The sequence below is a fragment of the Rhinichthys klamathensis genome, unplaced genomic scaffold (genome assembly GCF_029890125.1).
Source record: "Rhinichthys klamathensis goyatoka isolate OS25496 unplaced genomic scaffold, OSU_Roscu_1.1 h1tg000293l_1, whole genome shotgun sequence".
Taxonomy (NCBI): domain Eukaryota; kingdom Metazoa; phylum Chordata; class Actinopteri; order Cypriniformes; family Leuciscidae; genus Rhinichthys; species Rhinichthys klamathensis.
The window spans coordinates 332,960-352,500 of NW_026606812.1; the positions used below are offsets into that span (position 1 = coordinate 332,960).

Sequence of the window (19,541 nt, forward strand, 5' to 3'; positions counted from 1 at the left end):
GTGTGTTACCTATGCAGGAGGGGAGTGGATGGTCCCAGGCCGTGTGTGTGTGTGTGTGTGTGTGTGTGTGTGTGTGTGTGTGTGTGTGTGTGTGTTACCTATGCAGGAGGGGAGCGGATGGTCCCAGGCCGTGTGTATGTGTGTGTGTGTGTGTGTGTGTTACCTATGCAGGAGGGGAGTGGATGGTCCCAGGCCGTGTGTGTGTATGTGTGTGTGTGTGTGTGTGTGTGTGTGTGTGTGTGTGTGTGTGTGTGTGTGTGTGTGTGTGTGTGTGTGTGTGTGTTACCTATGCAGGAGGGGAGTGGATGGTCCCAGGCCGTGTGTGTGTATGTGTGTGTGTGTGTGTGTGTGTGTGTGTGTGTGTGTGTGTGTGTGTGTGTGTGTGTGTGTGTGTGTGTGTTACCTATGCAGGAGGGGAGTGGATGGTCCCAGGCCGTGTGTGTGTGTGTGTGTGTGTGTGTGTGTGTGTTACCTATGCAGGAGGGGAGCGGATGGTCCCAGGCCGTGTGTGTGTGTGTGTGTGTTACCTATGCAGGAGGGGAGCGGATGGTCCCAGGCCGTGTGTGTGTGTGTGTGTGTGTGTGTGTGTGTGTGTTACCTATGCAGGAGGGGAGCGGATGGTCCCAGGCCGTGTGTGTGTGTGTGTTACCTATGCAGGAGGGGAGCGGATGGTCCCAGGCCGTGTGTGTGTGTGTGTGTGTGTTACCTATGCAGGAGGGGAGCGGATGGTCCCAGGCCGTGTGTGTGTGTGTGTGTGTGTGTGTGTGTGTGTGTGTTACCTATGCAGGAGGGGAGCGGATGGTCCCAGGCCGTGTGTGTGTGTGTTACCTATGCAGGAGGGGAGCGGATGGTCCCAGGCCGTGTGTGTGTGTGTGTGTGTGTGTGTGTGTTACCTATGCAGGAGGGGAGCGGATGGTCCCAGGCCGTGTGTGTGTGTGTGTGTGTGTGTGTGTGTTACCTATGCAGGAGGGGAGCGGATGGTCCCAGGCCGTGTGTGTGTGTGTGTGTTACCTATGCAGGAGGGGAGCGGATGGTCCCAGGCCGTGTGTGTGTGTGTGTGTGTGTGTGTGTGTGTGTGTTACCTATGCAGGAGGGGAGCGGATGGTCCCAGGCCGTGTGTGTGTGTGTGTGTGTGTGTGTGTTACCTATGCAGGAGGGGAGCGGATGGTCCCAGGCCGTGTGTGTGTGTGTGTGTGTGTTACCTATGCAGGAGGGGAGCGGATGGTCCCAGGCCGTGTGTGTGTGTGTGTGTGTGTTACCTATGCAGGAGGGGAGCGGATGGTCCCAGGCCGTGTGTGTGTGTGTGTGTGTGTGTGTGTGTGTTACCTATGCAGGAGGGGAGCGGATGGTCCCAGGCCGTGTGTGTGTGTGTGTGTGTGTGTGTTACCTATGCAGGAGGGGAGCGGATGGTCCCAGGCCGTGTGTGTGTGTGTGTGTGTGTGTGTGTTTGTTACCTATGCAGGAGGGGAGCGGATGGTCCCAGGCCGTGTGTGTGTGTGTGTGTGTGTGTTACCTATGCAGGAGGGGAGCGGATGGTCCCAGGCCGTGTGTGTGTGTGTGTGTGTGTGTTACCTATGCAGGAGGGGAGCGGATGGTCCCAGGCCGTGTGTGTGTGTGTGTGTGTGTGTGTGTGTGTGTGTGTTACCTATGCAGGAGGGGAGCGGATGGTCCCAGGCCGTGTGTGTGTGTGTGTGTGTGTGTGTGTTACCTATGCAGGAGGGGAGCGGATGGTCCCAGGCCGTGTGTGTGTGTGTGTGTGTGTGTGTTACCTATGCAGGAGGGGAGCGGATGGTCCCAGGCCGTGTGTGTGTGTGTGTGTGTGTGTTACCTATGCAGGAGGGGAGCGGATGGTCCCAGGCCGTGTGTGTGTGTGTGTGTGTGTGTTACCTATGCAGGAGGGGAGCGGATGGTCCCAGGCCGTGTGTGTGTGTGTGTGTGTGTGTGTGTGTTACCTATGCAGGAGGGGAGCGGATGGTCCCAGGCCGTGTGTGTGTGTGTGTGTGTGTGTTACCTATGCAGGAGGGGAGCGGATGGTCCCAGGCCCGTCTCTCGCCCGTCATGCATCTCAACACGCGGTTGCCATGGAGACCGTATCCCGGGTCGCAGCGGTACGAGATCACACTGCCGGAGAAGTGGCCTTGGTCGCTCGCTTTAGATCCGAACTGAGGAACGCCGGGTTCATCACAGTGAGAGAGCTCGAAGCCTGGAGGGGAACGCATGAGAGAGAGGAACATCAGTGGGAGAATCTGCACCGGCTTTCCTTTTCAAGGTGTCTAGACTTCTGTTAGAGGAAGGTCACCTTAAAGCAGGTTTTCTTAAAGTGCCTTCATTTTTTTTGGTATTTTTAGCTTTTATTTTTTTTTTATAGTTTATTCAAACGTTAGTGTGCTTGGTTATCATGGAGATAAAAGTGTTTGAGATTAAATATTAGACGTGATATGTGAAGAAATAAAATATATAATGTATCTGAAGTACTCAATGAAGTATTAAACATATATAAAACTTGGTTTAATATTTCATTGAGTATTTAAGATTATGTTAAATATATTTTATATGTGTTTGTGTGTATATATATATATATATATTAGTTAATTAAATTATATATAAACACAATTTGTATTTAGGATACAAAATGCAAGCATAAATGCCCAATAACTATAACAATAAAGATATCTAAACAATAAAAATATCTAAAAGTCGTTCAGAATATAACAGAATTCACAGCACAACTATAACGATAACGACACAGAGAAACGATCTCGATTCACTTCCAGAACGACTATTTTACTATAAAAACACTGACAGCCAATCAGAATCCATCCTGCTTTAACGAGATCGAGCATTTAAAGCGACAGGCGACAATAACTGCAATAACTATAACTATAATAAATAGACGCTATTGTGGACACTAATATAGTCAGTGTTATAGCTTTCATTAAAAGGCTTTAAAACACACTGTAAGTGGTCAAAAAACAAACCTAAATAAATGAAATTGTGAAGTGTGTGTTTTAAAACATTAACAGGACTGAATGTTTTAATTTCAAAACCACGGGCATTAATATGAAGTTGATCCTCAGTCCTGTTTGCACTTTCCGGGACGGTTTTCCACTTATGGATGAATTCAAAAAGTACAAAATCGAAAAGACGTCGAGATACTTTTGACCATATCACAACAAACTGGTTTCCAAACTCATTTTCTGCAAATATCTGAGTAAAAATAAACTAGGCTTTCTCTCATTTCTGATCTGTCCAATTACATTTTACCAGCAAACACAATTTTCTGTGTTTTTAATGTGTCATATGCAATTACAGAGAACAAGAGCACAAATAATATCACATCCCAACCATTTAATCCTAATCAGATCTTAACGAGAGAATGATACACTTAATTAATTCAGTGAAATAGGTGTGGGTGAAGGAAACAGAAGCCGAGCCGCCAGCATTCACACGTCCCGGCGGAACGACATCATGAATTTCACTTTGAGTTTCCATAATGCAACATAAAACAAAGAAATAAACCCACAGCCATAATAATATTCACATTTATGTGAACATACAGCCCTATAATAGTGCGAGACAATAACACGAGCAACACTGTGCCTGTTAATTAAGACGTTAGATGAAGAAATTACAGAGGATGTTTAGAGAGTTTATGGATAATAGCAGATTTAATCAGCTTTAAACTCTAGTCTTGTGTGAAAACATCAAGAATTAATCAGGAAAATATCATGTTATTCATACAGTACTTTTGTGTACATGCAGATTTAGGATAGTCATAAACAACACTGGTTTGGCCAATGGCGTGAGTTTGGGGGCGGGCTATATAGATGGGGGATGGGCTATATAGATGGGGGCGGGACTATATAGATGGGGGCAGGGCTATCTAGATGGGGCGGGACTATATAGATGGGGCAGGGCTATATAGATGGGGCGGGCTATATAGATGGGGTGGGCTATATAGATGGGGGATGGGCTATATAGATGGGTAGGGGCTATATAGATGGGTAGGGGCTATATAGATGGGGGCGGGACTATATAGATGGGGGCGGGGCTATCTAGATGGGGCGGGACTATATAGATGGGGATGGGCTATATAGATGGGTAGGGGCTATATAGATGGGTAGGGGCTATATAGATGGGGGCGGGACTATATAAATGGGGGCGGGGCTATCTAGATGGGGCGGGACTATATAGATGGGGCGGGGCTATATATGGGGGCGGGGCTATGCAGATGGAGGCGGGACTATACAGATGGGGCGTGGCTATCAGATGGGGGCGGGACTATATAGATGGGGCGTGGCTATATAGATGGGGGCGGGGCTATATAGATGGGGCGGCACTCGAGTCCCAGTAACAAGCAGCATCAAAATATTACACATAGTATGTAATAATTATGTAATTTATATTTCCTAATATTGAATGCATAAAATACCGGAAATGTTTCATGAATTGCTGAATTATTAGTGCAACAGCCAATTCCTAAAAACTAGTCCAATTTCACATTTTATAAATATATATATAAAACCTTTAAAACATTATATATAGAATAATGAATGTGTGAAAGTCTTTTGATAGTGCTTATACTGGAAATACACATAACATAACATAACATAACATAACATAACATAACATAACATAACATAACATAACATAACATAACATAACGAAGTGAAATCGGATCATAAAACTAAATTATGGGAGAAATATTTTTTTGGGTGAACCATTAGTTTAAATAATACACTGTTCTATATTTTTTCATATTTGAAATTATTTTGATGCTGCTTGTCATTTTTTTTTATTTTTTTTTAAATATTATAAAATAAAATAAAATACTAAATTATGGCAGAATGAATTTTTGGGTGAACTATTCGTTTAAAAGTTATATTGTAGTATAATATTTTATATTTGAAATAATTTTGATGCTGCTTGTTACTGAATAATATAATACAATACAATATAATATGGTATAATATAATATAATATAATATAATATAATATAATATAATATAATATATACAATACAATACAATACAATTAGGGCTGTCAAATGATTAATCGTGATTAATCACATCCAAAATAAAAGTTTGTGTTTACATAATATATGTGGGTGCACTGTGTATAATTATTTTGTATATATATAAATACACACACATGCATGTATATTTAAGAAAAAAATATTATTTATATATAAAATATTTATATTTATATATAATATAAATTATATATAAATCTATATACATGAAATGTATATACATGAAAATATTTCTTAAATATATACATGCATGTGTGTGTATTTATATATATAAAATAATTATACACAGTGCACCCACATATATTATGTAAACAAAAACTTTTATTTTGGATGTGATTAATCACGATTAATCATTTGACAGCCCTAAATACAATAATATAATATAATATAATATAATATAATATAATATAATATAATATAATATAATATAATATAATATAATATAATATTTTTTTGGGTGAACCATTAATTTAAATAACACACTGTTCTATAATATTTCTTATTTGAAATTATTTTGATGCTGCTTGTCATTTTTTTAAAATCAATTATAAAATAAAATAAAATAATAAAAAATAAAATAAAATAAAATAAAATAAAATAAAATAAAATAAAATAAAATAAAATAAAATAAAATAAAATAAAAATATGGCAGAAGGAAATTTTGGGTTAACTATTCGTTTAAACGATATGTTGTAGTATAATATTTTATATTTGAAATAATTTTGATGCTGCTTGTTACTGAATAATATAATATAATATAATATAATATAATATAATATAATATAATATAATATAATATAATATAATATAATATAATATAATATAATATAATATAATATAATATAATATAATATAATATATGGAAATGCCATGAGACTAAATAATGGCAGATTTTTCTCCGGGTGAGCTATTTCTTTGATATGTTTCTCTAAGTTCCCTCCCTGTTCTCCTCTTCTTTAGCACAGCTCAGGTGAAACCCCAACGCCCGGGCTGTGACTGAACACATCATCAGCGCTGACAGACCAACGAGACGCTCCGAGTAAAAGCTGTTAGTGTTTCTCAGGGAATGAGCGAGTGCATCTGAACGCCTCCAGTTCTGGACAGAACAGAAGAAGAACTGCGTTATCCTCCTTCAGAGCCATGTTTTCCTCACGCTATAATCACGCTTTATGATCACGATATCAAACAATACAGCACTGTGAGCAAGACACATTACTAAACTTCTCATGAGAAAAGACAGACCTATAATTTCCAACAAAGAAAATTAAGAGTCTCCATGGCACTAATAATCCATGCATATGATGCGGCTAATTCAACGGTTTTCATTTGAAAAGCAATAAACTATGTGTGTGTGTGTGTGTGTGTAGTGAGTGCTGAGAACCATTATACAGTTCATGCTGACAATGAAATAAAGATATTAATCCAGAAATTAAAATTAATTGAGCTAATATATTCATGAGAGGTATGGCAGAAAGATTGAGAGGCAGAAGGAGATTTCATTCGTATCCGTAAGCGTCCAAAATGAACTTATACCACACCTGCCCATTAAACTGTGCTTGCATTATTTATTAAAATATATATTCTTTGCCAATATACAGCAAAACGGCATCCATCATCGCCCAACAAATGAGTAGCATACAGTTTACTCACCAAAGTCAATTTTGCTCATATTAGACACTTGGCTGGTGTTCTTTTTGAACTAATATAATATAATATAATATAATATAATATAATATAATATAATATAATATAATATAATATAATATAATATAATAATCAGAAAATATGTGTGAGAAAGGCCTTTGCAATTGCAATTTTATGAATACTTATAAGAGTACAGTCATTTGCAGCCTTGGTAGAGATGAATTTATTTATCATCAAAGCATCAAATATGAAATATCAGTGAAACACTGTTGATGTTTCTCACTTTTGTTTATCCTCACAGGAATTTGAGCATCCCAAATGAACTGAAGTTTGCAGCAAGTGCTTCATGAATGCGGGTTGACTTTATTTTCACTTTTGGGGAGGAAAACAAAAGCTGCGCCGAGGAGAAGCTACTGAAGTCACGTATTACAAGACTAAAATCAGGCAACTTATAGTGTGTGTGTGAGTTTCTACACGTAGTGTGGAATTAAAGATGTACTTCACCACTGGCAAAATAGGCTTTCAATAAAACGTGTCTGCCTGTACAGAAGAAAGGCGAAAACATTTTTGAAAATTCGGTGTTAAAAGAGAAAAGGCTGTTGTCTTCCTTTTGGCCGAATAGGTAGGAAAACTTCAACACCCATAATGCACTGGGCATACCGTCGCCTAAGGCCACGCCCACTCTGCTCCTATTGGCTAAGCATTTCCGGAGTGAAATACCACCTTGCTTTGGTAGGAAATACTGCTTAGCAAACTTTTAGTCATAATGGTGTCGACTTTTATTGTTCCTGAGTGCAAAAATTCAAAGAGTGAAGGATCGAGAGTGTTGCAAAGAATCATAAATATGGAGAAAGCTGAAAACCTCTGTGTTCGTAGTCAACATTTCAAACTGCATGACCACAAACACAGTGTTTTAGGCCAAACAGAAGAGAAAACACTGATGCATGCTTCATCCATATTCGCCTACTTGTACAATGCTTTTGTGAAGAATAAGTACAGAATAATACTTTTGAGTGTGTAGCAGACAAACTACTTCTTCATAACTGGACACTCTGTAGCTTAGTTGCGTGCTCCTGTCTCCGTTTAAACTGCCCTGTCAATCATCTCGTCACAGTTAAAATCCTCCACATTCAGTTTAATTAAATTTCCTACCATATCGGAGAGAAATTCAGCACGTTAATCTGCCAGTCATGCAGAGACTCTCCTCTTTACACCAAACGTATATTTATAAAAGTTCACAATGCCTTTATAGATATAATGTGGATAACAATGAATAAATAGTTTTTCGGCAGGTTAGATACGGATTATTAATCACTCAAACCGCTTAACTGTCAGTCTCACACATCAGCCATGTTTGTAGTTTTTTTACTCGTTTTATCCATGTTTGTAGTTCTAATTGAATAAACGGCAACATTAGCCGTTAGAGTCTCTACGGATCTGCACTTCGGAAATCGTAAACCATCCGAATATCTTTGTAATACTAATTTCATCATGCTACGATTAGGGTCACACTAATTCTAATTTCAAATACTGTTATGGATAATATGCGAAAAATATGTGACGCATATAAACGCCGTCGCATACAGGTAAGAAAGCTGTTTCCACATTTTACCATAATGCTCTTTAAATAAAGAGTATGCTGTAACTTTCAGTGATAAACCTACTCATACAATAACTGTTCGGTTAATAACCCTCTTCCGATCCGACTGTCTGTGGGCGGCCATACAGAAATGCAGAAGTAAAATCTGTAGTTTTCACAAAAGTCCTTGAGCTTTCAAATAAAGGGGAATTTCTCAGTCCAGGTGACACGGATAAAGAGTAAACATTGTTCATTTACATACACTACTGACATTGTAACAATACAAACAGGTTGAAAGTCGGTAAGAGTGAGAGTCCTGAGTCCGAAATCCGTGTCTGAAATTTTTGTACGTTAAAAAATAAATACGACCTCATGTTTTGTCAATCACGTTTATACCCTGCCTCCGAAACTTTCGTCCGTCATAAAGAAAACAAAAACAAATTTTCTGCGTTTTCCACATCCGTAGTAAGCATTTGAAGAGTTGTTTTGACAATCCAGAGCCACCGAATGACGAATACGAAAAAAGGCATACATACATTTGGGACTCAGTGTGCCAGGACCTTAAGAGTAAGAGTAAGAGTAAGATTATGAGTAAGAGAGTAAGAGTAAGATTATGAGTAAGAGAGTAAGAGTAAGATTATGAGTAAGAGAGTAAGAGTAAGAGTAAGAGTAAGAGTAAGAGTAAGATTATGAGTAAGAGAGTAAGAGTAAGAGTAAGAGTAAGAGTAAGAGTGAGAGTAAGATTATGAGTAAGAGAGTAAGAGTAAGAGTAAGAGTAAGAGTAAGATTATGAGTAAGAGAGTAAGAGTAAGAGTAAGAGTAAGAGTAAGCTTACTGGTGTAAACCAGCTTAAATCCCTCGGCCGTGTCGTCTTGATCAGAGTAAAACTCGAGCCACAGGTGATTCGACGTGCTGGTCAATGACTGACCCAACATAGAGGAACCCGAGAAACCTCCCAGAACCTCTGCGCTGCTGTCCGGACCGTCATATATCTGGGAAAGGAGACCAGAGAAGTCATAGCAATACCCAAAATAGCACTTTTTGACTACAATTTAGTTTTAAAAGAGTGTGTGTTGCAAGCTTGTACAGGCTCTGCTTCAGTATTTACCTTGAGAACATCACCTTGAGCCAGATGAAAGCTGTTCGCTGATATGTTGATTCCTTTCCCCCCCTGTACTTGAATGTTGTAGATGCACTCGTGGTTGTTCTCGTAATTGTGGGGATAGTTTGGGGACAACAGGACACCGGAGTTCTTGGAAACGGTCGAGCCGCATTCAGCTGTGGACAATGGGGAACCGTAGTGACACAGTGGAACAGCAACATGTGAAAAGTGTAAATTTGGGGAAGTAAACAGAAAGCGAGGTATATACACTGAACAAAATTATAATCGCAACACTTTGTGTTTGCCCCTGTTTTTCATGAGCTGAACTCAAAGATCTAAGACTTTTTCTATGTACACAAAAGGCCTATTTCTCTCAAATATTGTTCACAAATCTGTCTAAATCTGTGTTAGTGAGCACTTCTCTTTTGCCGAGATCATCCATCCACGTCACAGGTGTGGCATATCAAGATGCTGATTAGACGGCATGATTATTGCACAGGTGTGCCTTAGGCTGGCCACAATAAAAAGGTCACTCTAAAATGTGCAGTTTTACTGTATTGGGGGGTCCGGGGGGACCTGATGCTCTGGATCGGCGTATACGACAGCGTGTTCCAGCTCCTGCCAATATCTAGCAACTTCACACAGTCATTGAAGAGGAGTGGACCAACATCCCACAGGCCACAATCAAGAGGCCCCTCCGGATCCCCCAAATCAGGAAAACTGCACATTTTAGAGTGGCCTTTTATTGTGGGCAGCCTAAGGCACACCTGTGCAATATTCATGCCGTCTAATCAGCATCTTGATATGCCACACCTGTGACGTGGATGGATGATCTCGGCAAAGGAGAAGTGCTCACTAACACAGATTTAGACAGATTTGTGAACAATATTTGAGAGAAATAGGCCTTTTGTGTACATAAAAAGTCTAGAATCTTTGAGTTCAACTCGTGAAAAATGGGGGCAAACACAAAAGTGTTGTGTTTATAATTTTGTTCAGTGTAGAAAGAGAACATATACCATCAAAACATGCAATATATCATGAACAACATATTTTGTCACTCATTGGTTGCATTCGAGTCAGGATTGTATCGCACGATGCAACGCGCTCGTCCATTTACAGTGCAATCAAATGAAAAAGAAAATCATTCGAAGTTCCCTGACTCGTTTCTTTTTTATTAGACTCCCAAAAGGTCAGAAATTGACCATCAAAATTGGATTAAAAAAATGCAAAAAAAAAGTTTCCGTAACTTGATGCCAATCACTGAATTAAACTTGCATGTGATAACAATTAGGACAATATAATTTGAAATGCTTAATGTATACTGCATACTTCAAGTATACTGTAAAAGTTGTCAAGTTTGACAACGTTTTACAAGAAAATGGTTTTCTACTTTAAAATGTCCTGTTTAATTCAATGTGGTACTTGCCTTTTCTTTAGAATTAATAAAAAATGTCAGTGTACAACTTTAGTAACTAGTATATAGTATATAATGGGTACACTGTAAAAATATATATATATATATTACAAAGTTGTAAATAATAATAAAAAGTACATTTTACAAGAAAATACTATTTCAGTCTTTCAATGTGTTGCTTGCCGTAGAATTAATTGTGACATTTACTAGCCATTTGAGTGAAAATATCTTCCACACTACATTTTTCAAGTGCACTATGTTAGCAACAACAAGCAAGTTTATAGTCTATAAGTACCCTGTAAAAAATGTATTTTTCAAAGTTGTAAATAAATATAGGCAACACTTTACACAACATATTCTACTAACCCGAACTCTAACGTACAGTCTACTAATACTCTAATGAGAGTTAGTTGACATGTAGGTGCAAAGTTACTTATAGTTAGTAGAATATCTGAAGTGAACTAGTCTCTAGATCTAGATAAGTCTTTCCATTTCAAAATTTAACTTTGCTGTTTCTTTGTAATTATTTGTGAAATTTACTAGTAAAAATGGAAGTAAATCCTACACCATATTTTTGTCAGTGTGTAATAAGTAGTGCAGTATTCAAGTCAAGTCAAGTCACCTTAATTCATACAATATAGATTGTTTTAAAGCAGCTTTACAGTGATAACAGGAGATTACAGTAACAGAGATTGTTTAGGCTTTACAGCTGCTCTAGAATAAAGTTATTGTCCAGATAAAGTTAGTTTTGATTGATTCACTTCCATTGCAAAGATCATTAGTTATTACCTATGGGGCCGCTAACACGACACCGCTCTAACAGAAAACAGGAACTTTTAATGTGTTCTGGACGCTCATTTGCACACAGCAGTGTTTGAGCTCGAGAACACAAACTCTGAAACAGCTTCCAAGATGCAAGTTTTGAAATTTTGTGAAAAACGTGATCATCTCCGTGAATCTGTGAAAACGGTAACGGCGTGCACATGCATATCACGTGTTTAGTCTATAGGTATGTGCATTTGAATATATACGTATGAGCGCAGACGCGTAGTCTTTCTTTACAAAGTGACCTCACTCAGAACGCCACTGAACTGGAAAGCAACCATGAAGACGTGTGAACCTCTGGACGTGGAAGCGAATGAGAGCGGCACGTACCCACACACCTTGGCAGAGGTGCACTCCACACACGCCGCCCGCCACCCAGACACGCGATCTGTCCAGCGCCCTGCAGACGATAGCCTAGCTCACACGAGAACGCCACGCTGGCGCCGACGCCGAAGCTGCCGCCGCTGTGCCTGCCAAACACCGGCGCGCCAGGGTCCTCGCATGGCTCCAGGTCATATTCTGAACAACAACAACAGGCAAAAAGTTAAGCAGAAAACTTCCTCAGCTGGCCTCATTACGTTATACAGGCTGACCTTCACGGTGAGCTAAAAAAAAGTGCTAAATATTGTAATACAGGATGTAGGATGTGACATAATTCATGTAAACGGTGCTATTAAAACAAAGGAATTAGTAATACTCAACTCAATGTTTATTTATATAGCACTTAAAAACACACGAAGGTTTGCCAAAGTGCTGTACGAGCAATGATTAAAATAAAACAATAACATAACAAAAAGCAAGAAAATTAAAACACAACAAGATAGGGGCTGTTTACACGACACCGTTTTCAACTTAAAAACGTACAGCTTTTTACGCGTTTTGGCCGTTCGTTTACACGACAATGGAAACGCAAACTTTTGAAAGCGGTGTCCGTCTAAACAACAAAAGCACCGATCTCTGAAGGCGATGACGTCATGTACATGCGTATTACGTGTTCAGGCTATAGAGCTTCATTTGCTGACCAACAAAATTAGAGAAATATCATTTAAAATAATTCATAAGTTTTACCCGTGTAATTATCATATTGTTAAAAAAAAAAAGAAAAAAAAAAGACATTGATGTAATGTGCACTTTCTGCTCTATGAGTATTGAAACAGTTACCCATTTGTTTTGGCACTGCCCTTTTGTCCAAAGTTTCTGGTCTGATATTTGTCATTTTATTGCAGAAAAAAATTGAGAAAGATTTCAAGTTGTTTTGGAAGGATGTTCTTTTTGGCCTTTATGACCTCAACAGAACTAAGACTAGGCCTAATGAAACTTTAATTATAAATCTCACTATTCTCTTGGCAAAATTTAACATTCATAAATGTAAGTTTGCGCATTCCAAAACATATTTTATTGCTTTTAGCAATGAGGTCAAGCAATATGTCAAAACGATTAAGTATTCTCTTAATCAAAAGGCAACAAAAACTGTGAATGTATGTAAACAATTTGATATCTTTTTGTAAATCCGTACTTCCCCTGGCAAACTGTGATGATGTGAGTCTTTTGTTATGTTTTGTTTATGTTAAAACACCCGCAATGTTGACAACTGCACAATGTATTATTTTTATAATGGAGATGAACGTTCCTGTAAACTGTGGAATTGTTGAATAAAAAAATAAAATAAAATAAAGTCTATAGAGCTTCTGTAGCTCCGCCCCTTTCAGCGCTGCGCTCGTTGTCTTTTGTCTTCCGGTCTGTATTTTCACAGCGATCTTGCGTATTTATGAATGAACGGCTCGTTTTAAAATCTTCCCGGTCGACTGACATTTGTTAAGACATCTGCTTTAAACATTACAATCCTCATGATAACTTTTGTTAACTTTACATTAATTAAATCCACTTTAAAGGTGCTCTACGTAACTTTTAGCGGCCTCTAGTGGTGATGTTTCAGATTGCAACCAAATTTTACAAGAGCGCTCGTGCTCGAACTCATAGACAATACCGTCTATTACGCAAATATCTCGGCAAATACTTGACGGATTCGGCGAGCACCGAGCTCGTTGGGACCATCTAGTCGAGCTGAAATAAACCATATAAGTTCCATAGTTTTTGGTGGTGTTTTCGCGGAGATATTAGCAGAAAACCATCGGGCGCGCTGCAAAATTGCGGACGCCGGTGACGTCACGATCTCAGAAGAAAATCGCTCGTATCTCTGGAACGCAAAGACCCAGAGAGCTCAAATTCGGGGGAGGAGGTCCCAGGGGAACCCTTGCCCCAACGCTAGAGTGGCGGGCCTCGGGGACGCCCCCTACCGGATCGCCGTTCGCTGGGACCCCCGATTTCGAACGGCTATAACTCGGGCAGCCGGGCGAGTTGGACCTCGGGGGTGGGCTCGTTCGAAAGGCCCCGTCCAGCACTACGAACGATTAGAGTTTTGGGAATATTGATCAAAGATTGACTGAGATTTAAGCCGAAAAACGTGCGCCTTTAACCGGACGTAACTCCCTGACCGTCTACAATAGACTGTATATAAGGAGAGAGGCTCGGGAGCGCGCATGCACGTCACATCCGTTGGATTTCGTGGTAAATCCGACCCGGAGACTTCACATAGAAATAGGAATACTGGCCTTCAGAGGTAATAGCAAAACTCGACAAGTGGATCATTTTAATGTGTGATTACAACCCCTTCACACACAGGCAATAAAAAAAGGATTCATTTTAGTAGAAAAGTTACATAGAGCACCTTTAATAGCTAATTACTCCTGGACAGCGACGCCATAGAGATATACAGAGCAACCGCAAAAACTGAAATTCAAAGACACTATCCTAAAGATGGCGGCGCCCTCGTCTTTGTGTTTTCATATCGTTGTTGTGTAAACGTACCATCAAACATAACAGCTCTCAAACTGAAATAAATGTCAGAGTTTTAACACTGGTTTTACAGCAACACTAAAGAACGTTTCCTCTGCGGTCCCCCTACAGGTTGGAAGCGGAATTGTCCGTAAATAATTTAGCCTACCGTCGCACGCACGCTCGCAGTTTATCCAGCACCGGCTCGGGAATGAACGCTGTCCACAGACAAGGTAGAGTATGTTGCATGATTTCATGAAAGTATGATGTATTGCGACATTATTAAAAACTAAATAAGGACTAATGTAACGCTTGACGTAAAGCAAGTCAAATTTGTAGTTTTCTTTTGTCTCATTCGAACTACATAAAAACGCGACCCGATCTGGCAATCTTAGCGTGGTTATAGCATATATAGGGATGCAAAGCGAATCCAGAAGTGCCTTTCACCCTGTCACGACTTGATGAACCACTGATACGATTTTGGAAACATTATTTTAAGGTATAAAATGTTCTTTAGTGTTGCTTTAAAGGCTGGACGTGATTGGCCCTGCCTAACATAACTGTGCTCTTGATGGAGTACCCATCTGTACTAAATCGGAAAGATATTTTGGTGCTAAACCATTTAATGATTTAAAAACTAAAATCAATTCAGTGAAAAGAGGCCATATATAAGTTACGAGCCGCCTATATATAATGATACACTTTAGTTGTAAGCATATTCATAATGCATGTTATATCTTAATTGTAACCAAAGTTAAAATGCATTATAATATTTGCAGATTCCTTACATCTGAAACTGGTTGTTTGTCGTGCGTTTTAATGCATTGTACTTTCTAAAGGTGTTCAATGAATAGATAATTTTATAACTGTGGTTATGATTATTCATGAGATCATTATAAGGTGGATGATAAATGCATTAAAGTACTTTTATAATGCATTATATATAAAGGCTTTAAGTATAGTGCTATCTAATGTTCTTTCATCAAAAGCATCCTTTATAGAGAAGACAACATGACTATCCCATGATGCACTGCAAAAAGAAATGCCCAGAAAAGAAAAATCCAAATTGCTATTCAATCTCAAAAAGTATTGATAAAAACGTTATATAAAATAAACTGCTTTATCCAGTATTTGTGTGCTTTGTGTTTCTATCCTTAATTTCACTTTTATAACTTTTTCCACTACAATAATCTTCCAAGTTTCTCCTTTAAAAAGAGAGTTTGTGCTCCAAAGTATTCAAGATTTTTAACAATTTAAGTTGGCCATTTCATTCTCATTTTTATTTTCCATGCTCAAAAAGCCTTTTGTGAAAGTTTTGATGTAGTTTCAGGCTCTACTAGAACAGGTTTTCCTGCTTGAATGTTGATTATTCTCCTCATATTCTCCACTGTTGCGGCTCCTCTCTTCCCAGTCTGTCAGTAACGCTCTGTTTACTTCCTGTCTCTATGAAGCCCCTCCTTCTGAAAAGCACACTGTGCTCTGATTGGTCGGCTGGATCAGTGTGTTGTGATTGGTCGAGCGCTTCGAGTGTGTTTGGGAAATGCCCCGCCCCTTTCCATAACCGCCAGTTTAACACACTACTAACGAACACAACCAGGCCCCGCCCCTTTATTCTGCGCATTAATTATTATAATGAGGAATATTGTGGCGTGTTCGTTCCCGGGAGAAACTCGAGACTACAATGGAGGCGTTTCAGGGAGTTCAGAAACACTGACATATAGAGAATAACTCACGCCGGAGGGACTTCAGCATGGCCTTAATATTCAACCAATGTCTCGTTTAATATCACATCATGATTCATAGAGTAAACGGAGACCGAACATTTACCCTGGGTTATCTGCAAACACTCAAACAATCAATTAGAGCCAGTGTAAATCATTTCCATGTGTAAATGACGGTTCGCCTTGAACCGCAGCTGCGCTTCTCTAGAGTTCAGATGAGTTTGATGCTCGATAGCAAAACAACGTCAATTGCTTTGTTTGCTCTCATATCTCCATATCAAATCTATTTACAAACACGGATGTGTTCAGCATATGAGCGCTCGCACCTTGCCACTCTGAAATTGTATAGAAAAACAGATTTTATATTACGTACAGATATCAATTCATGTCTCTGCACTTTCAATGCTAAAATGCTAATGGCGGAAAGCTTTTGTGTGCACTTTCACGCCTGGTGTTTTTTGCATTATGCATGTCTGCTTCTGTCAATCCCATCAAAAATTCAGTATTCAGTAAAGGTCAACCTCAGTTTTCATCAGGGAATTTATATTAGGCTAATACGGGAACTTGTCCTGTGGATAATTGTATGGGTATTCATAACTCTGGTCCTTCATTAATGTTTATGATGGCTCAGTAAACATGAGCCAAACCCTATGGGCTCTTCACAGCTCGGCTTTCCATCAGAACGCCTCGTCCTCGAACAAACTGAATCTGAACATGACAAATCTGTCCGACTGCAAATATCATATTGTCCTCTTATAACCAGTGATTTATTTTTACTTTTATTTGTTTTGTTAGTTTAGTTACTGTGGTGTGAAGCAGGGCGGTGCCGAGAGATTAATATTAACCAAGATTAATAAATGTTGTTCATTCTTAGTTTATCTTAACTAACGAACCTTATTGTAAAGTGTTACCAAATAGCTGATTTAAACATTGCTGGAAACATTTGGGATAATGTAAGAACACACAAGTAAACAAAATATCTACAATTGGGTTACACTTTATTTTAAGGTGTCATTGTTACAGTGTAATTATATATTGAAGTAATGAGTAATATTAATAAATTACATGTACTTACTATAGGGTTAGGGTAGAATAAGAGTTGTTTAGGGTTAGTTACATGTAATTATGCATAATGTGAAGTACATGTAATATATGTAGCAAGGACACTGTAAAATAAAGTGTTTCCTAAAATTGTACTAGAGGTTTTTGGATATCCGACCTAATCCAAAAATCTTATATATTGTGCCTTTAACACAGGAAAAAAAAACTAAAATGTTGGTTAAAGCCTGTAATTCCTGGAAACTGCTTTAAAAGGACTTTTCTGTTAAGTAATGAGTAATATTAATTAATTACATGTACTTACTATAGGGTTAGGGTACGATTAGGATTTGGTTGTGAGTTAGTTGCATGTAATTACGCATAATTTACTACGGTAATGTAACAAGGAGACTGTAAAATAAAGTATTACCTAAAATTGCACTAAAAGGTTTTTGGATATCCGACCTAATCCAAAAATCTTAGATATTGTGCCTTTAACACAGGAAAAAAAACTAAAATGTTGGTTAAAGCCTGTTATTCCTGGAAACTGCTTTAAAATGACTTTTCTGATAAGTAATGAGTAATATTAATTAATTACATGTACTTACTATAGGGTTAGGGTACGATTAGGATTTGGTTGTGGGTTAGTTGCATGTAATTATGCATGATTTACTATGGTAAGTACATGTAACAAGGACACTGTAAAATAAAGTGTTACCTAAAATTGTACTAGGTTTTTCCTAATCCAAAAATCTTACATATTGTGCGTTTAACACAGGAAAAAAAAAAAAATTTTGTGGCAAACACACAAGGGTTAAAGCCTGTTATTCCTGCAAACTGGAACTGCTTTAAAATGCTGGTTAGACTCGCCCCCCCCCCCCCCCCCCCCTACTAAATAAACTCATATTTAGTTGTCAAATCGGTTTCTTCTCCACTTTTGGTGGATCAGCTAATGCCATTAGACGGCAGTGGCCGGTGGGAATCTGTGACTGATGACAAACGCTGCCCAAAGCCACGTCTAATATCAGCTCGCAGTGAAAAGGTCTCCGCTGAAGTCTGACGAAAGGACTGCCGGAAACACTGATACGTCTCAGACTTTGAGACGAAGCTCAAGCTGTTGCCAATTGATTGCCTTTATCACTGTACCAAGCGCCATCTATATCTAATTGCTGCTATGACTCTTCATAGAAACAGGCTTAGGCGCTGATAACGATAACTGCTCTTGTCCTAGAATAACCTTCGATATCAATATCCCCAGATTTAAGACTCATTATTAGATCTGCTACTAATGGATGGTCACGAAAACAAACCATTCTTACATAAACTACTGCAGGGGTCGGAAACCTTTTGTCATAATGTCCCATTTTTAAGTTTCTGAGGTCATCACTGTGCCACAACCCATTTATACCCCCCATATGTAGAATTACACATAAACATATTATAAATATTCATAATGGCAAACACAGAAATAGTACCGAAATGGGTAACACTTTACTTGAAGGGGTGTGCATATGACTGACACGACACCTTCATAATCATGACAGGACACATGAAGGAGGGTTTATGCATGTTTATGACAACTGTCATTAAGTGTCACTCGCTCAATTATAACATTTTTAATGCAAATATGACATTGTTTGAGATGTCTTTGTTATGACACCTTGACATAAACCAATACATCATAACCTGTCAGTGTCTTTGTCATGACAACTTGACATAACTAAGACAACACAACCTGTCATAAACATGACATAGCAGATTAATTATCAAACTTAAGAAAGCACTGAGCTTTATGGTTTAACATTACATTAAACTGTCATGTGGTTGGTTTTGACATTGGCTGTCATGAGGCCATTATAACATTTTGATGACAAATTCAATGTGTACCACTGTAGTTGAGGTCAAGAACAATATTCATGACACAGTTATAATGGCCTCATGACAGCCAATGTCAAAACCAACCACATGACAGTTTAATGTAATGTTAAACCATAAAGCTCAGTGCTTTCTTAAGTTTGATAATTAATCTGCTATGTCATGTTTATGACATATTTATGACAGGTTGTGTTGTCTTAGTAATGTCAAGTTGTCATGACAAAGACACTGACAGGTTATGATGTATTGGTTTATGTCAAGGTGTCATAACAAAGACATCTCAAACAATGTCATGTTTGCATTAAAAATGTCATAATTGAGCGAGTGACACTTAATGACAGTTGTCATAAACATGCATAAACCCTCCTTCATGTGTCATGTCATGATTATGAAGGTGTCATGTCAGTCTTATGCACACCCCTTCAAGTAAAGTGTTACCAAAGTTTTATATTTTTCATGACATTTGTTTTAGATTT

At 38.7% G+C, this 19,541-nt stretch overlaps 1 protein-coding gene across 4 annotated transcripts in view; it reads right to left on the bottom strand.

Annotated features, from left to right (window-relative positions):
- Positions 1–19,541, bottom strand: part of csmd3a (CUB and Sushi multiple domains 3a) — a 423,029-nt gene that overhangs the window by 248,739 nt on the left and 154,749 nt on the right. For all 4 annotated transcript variants that reach the window (XM_056269911.1, XM_056269909.1, XM_056269910.1 and 1 more), the window contains 4 exons: positions 11,927–12,115; positions 9,364–9,533; positions 9,091–9,247; positions 2,012–2,203 (listed from right to left, as the gene is read on the bottom strand). In XM_056269911.1, coding sequence (XP_056125886.1) covers positions 2,012–2,203; positions 9,091–9,247; positions 9,364–9,533; positions 11,927–12,115 — 708 coding nt within the window. The remainder of the gene's footprint in view (positions 1–2,011; positions 2,204–9,090; positions 9,248–9,363; positions 9,534–11,926; positions 12,116–19,541) is intronic.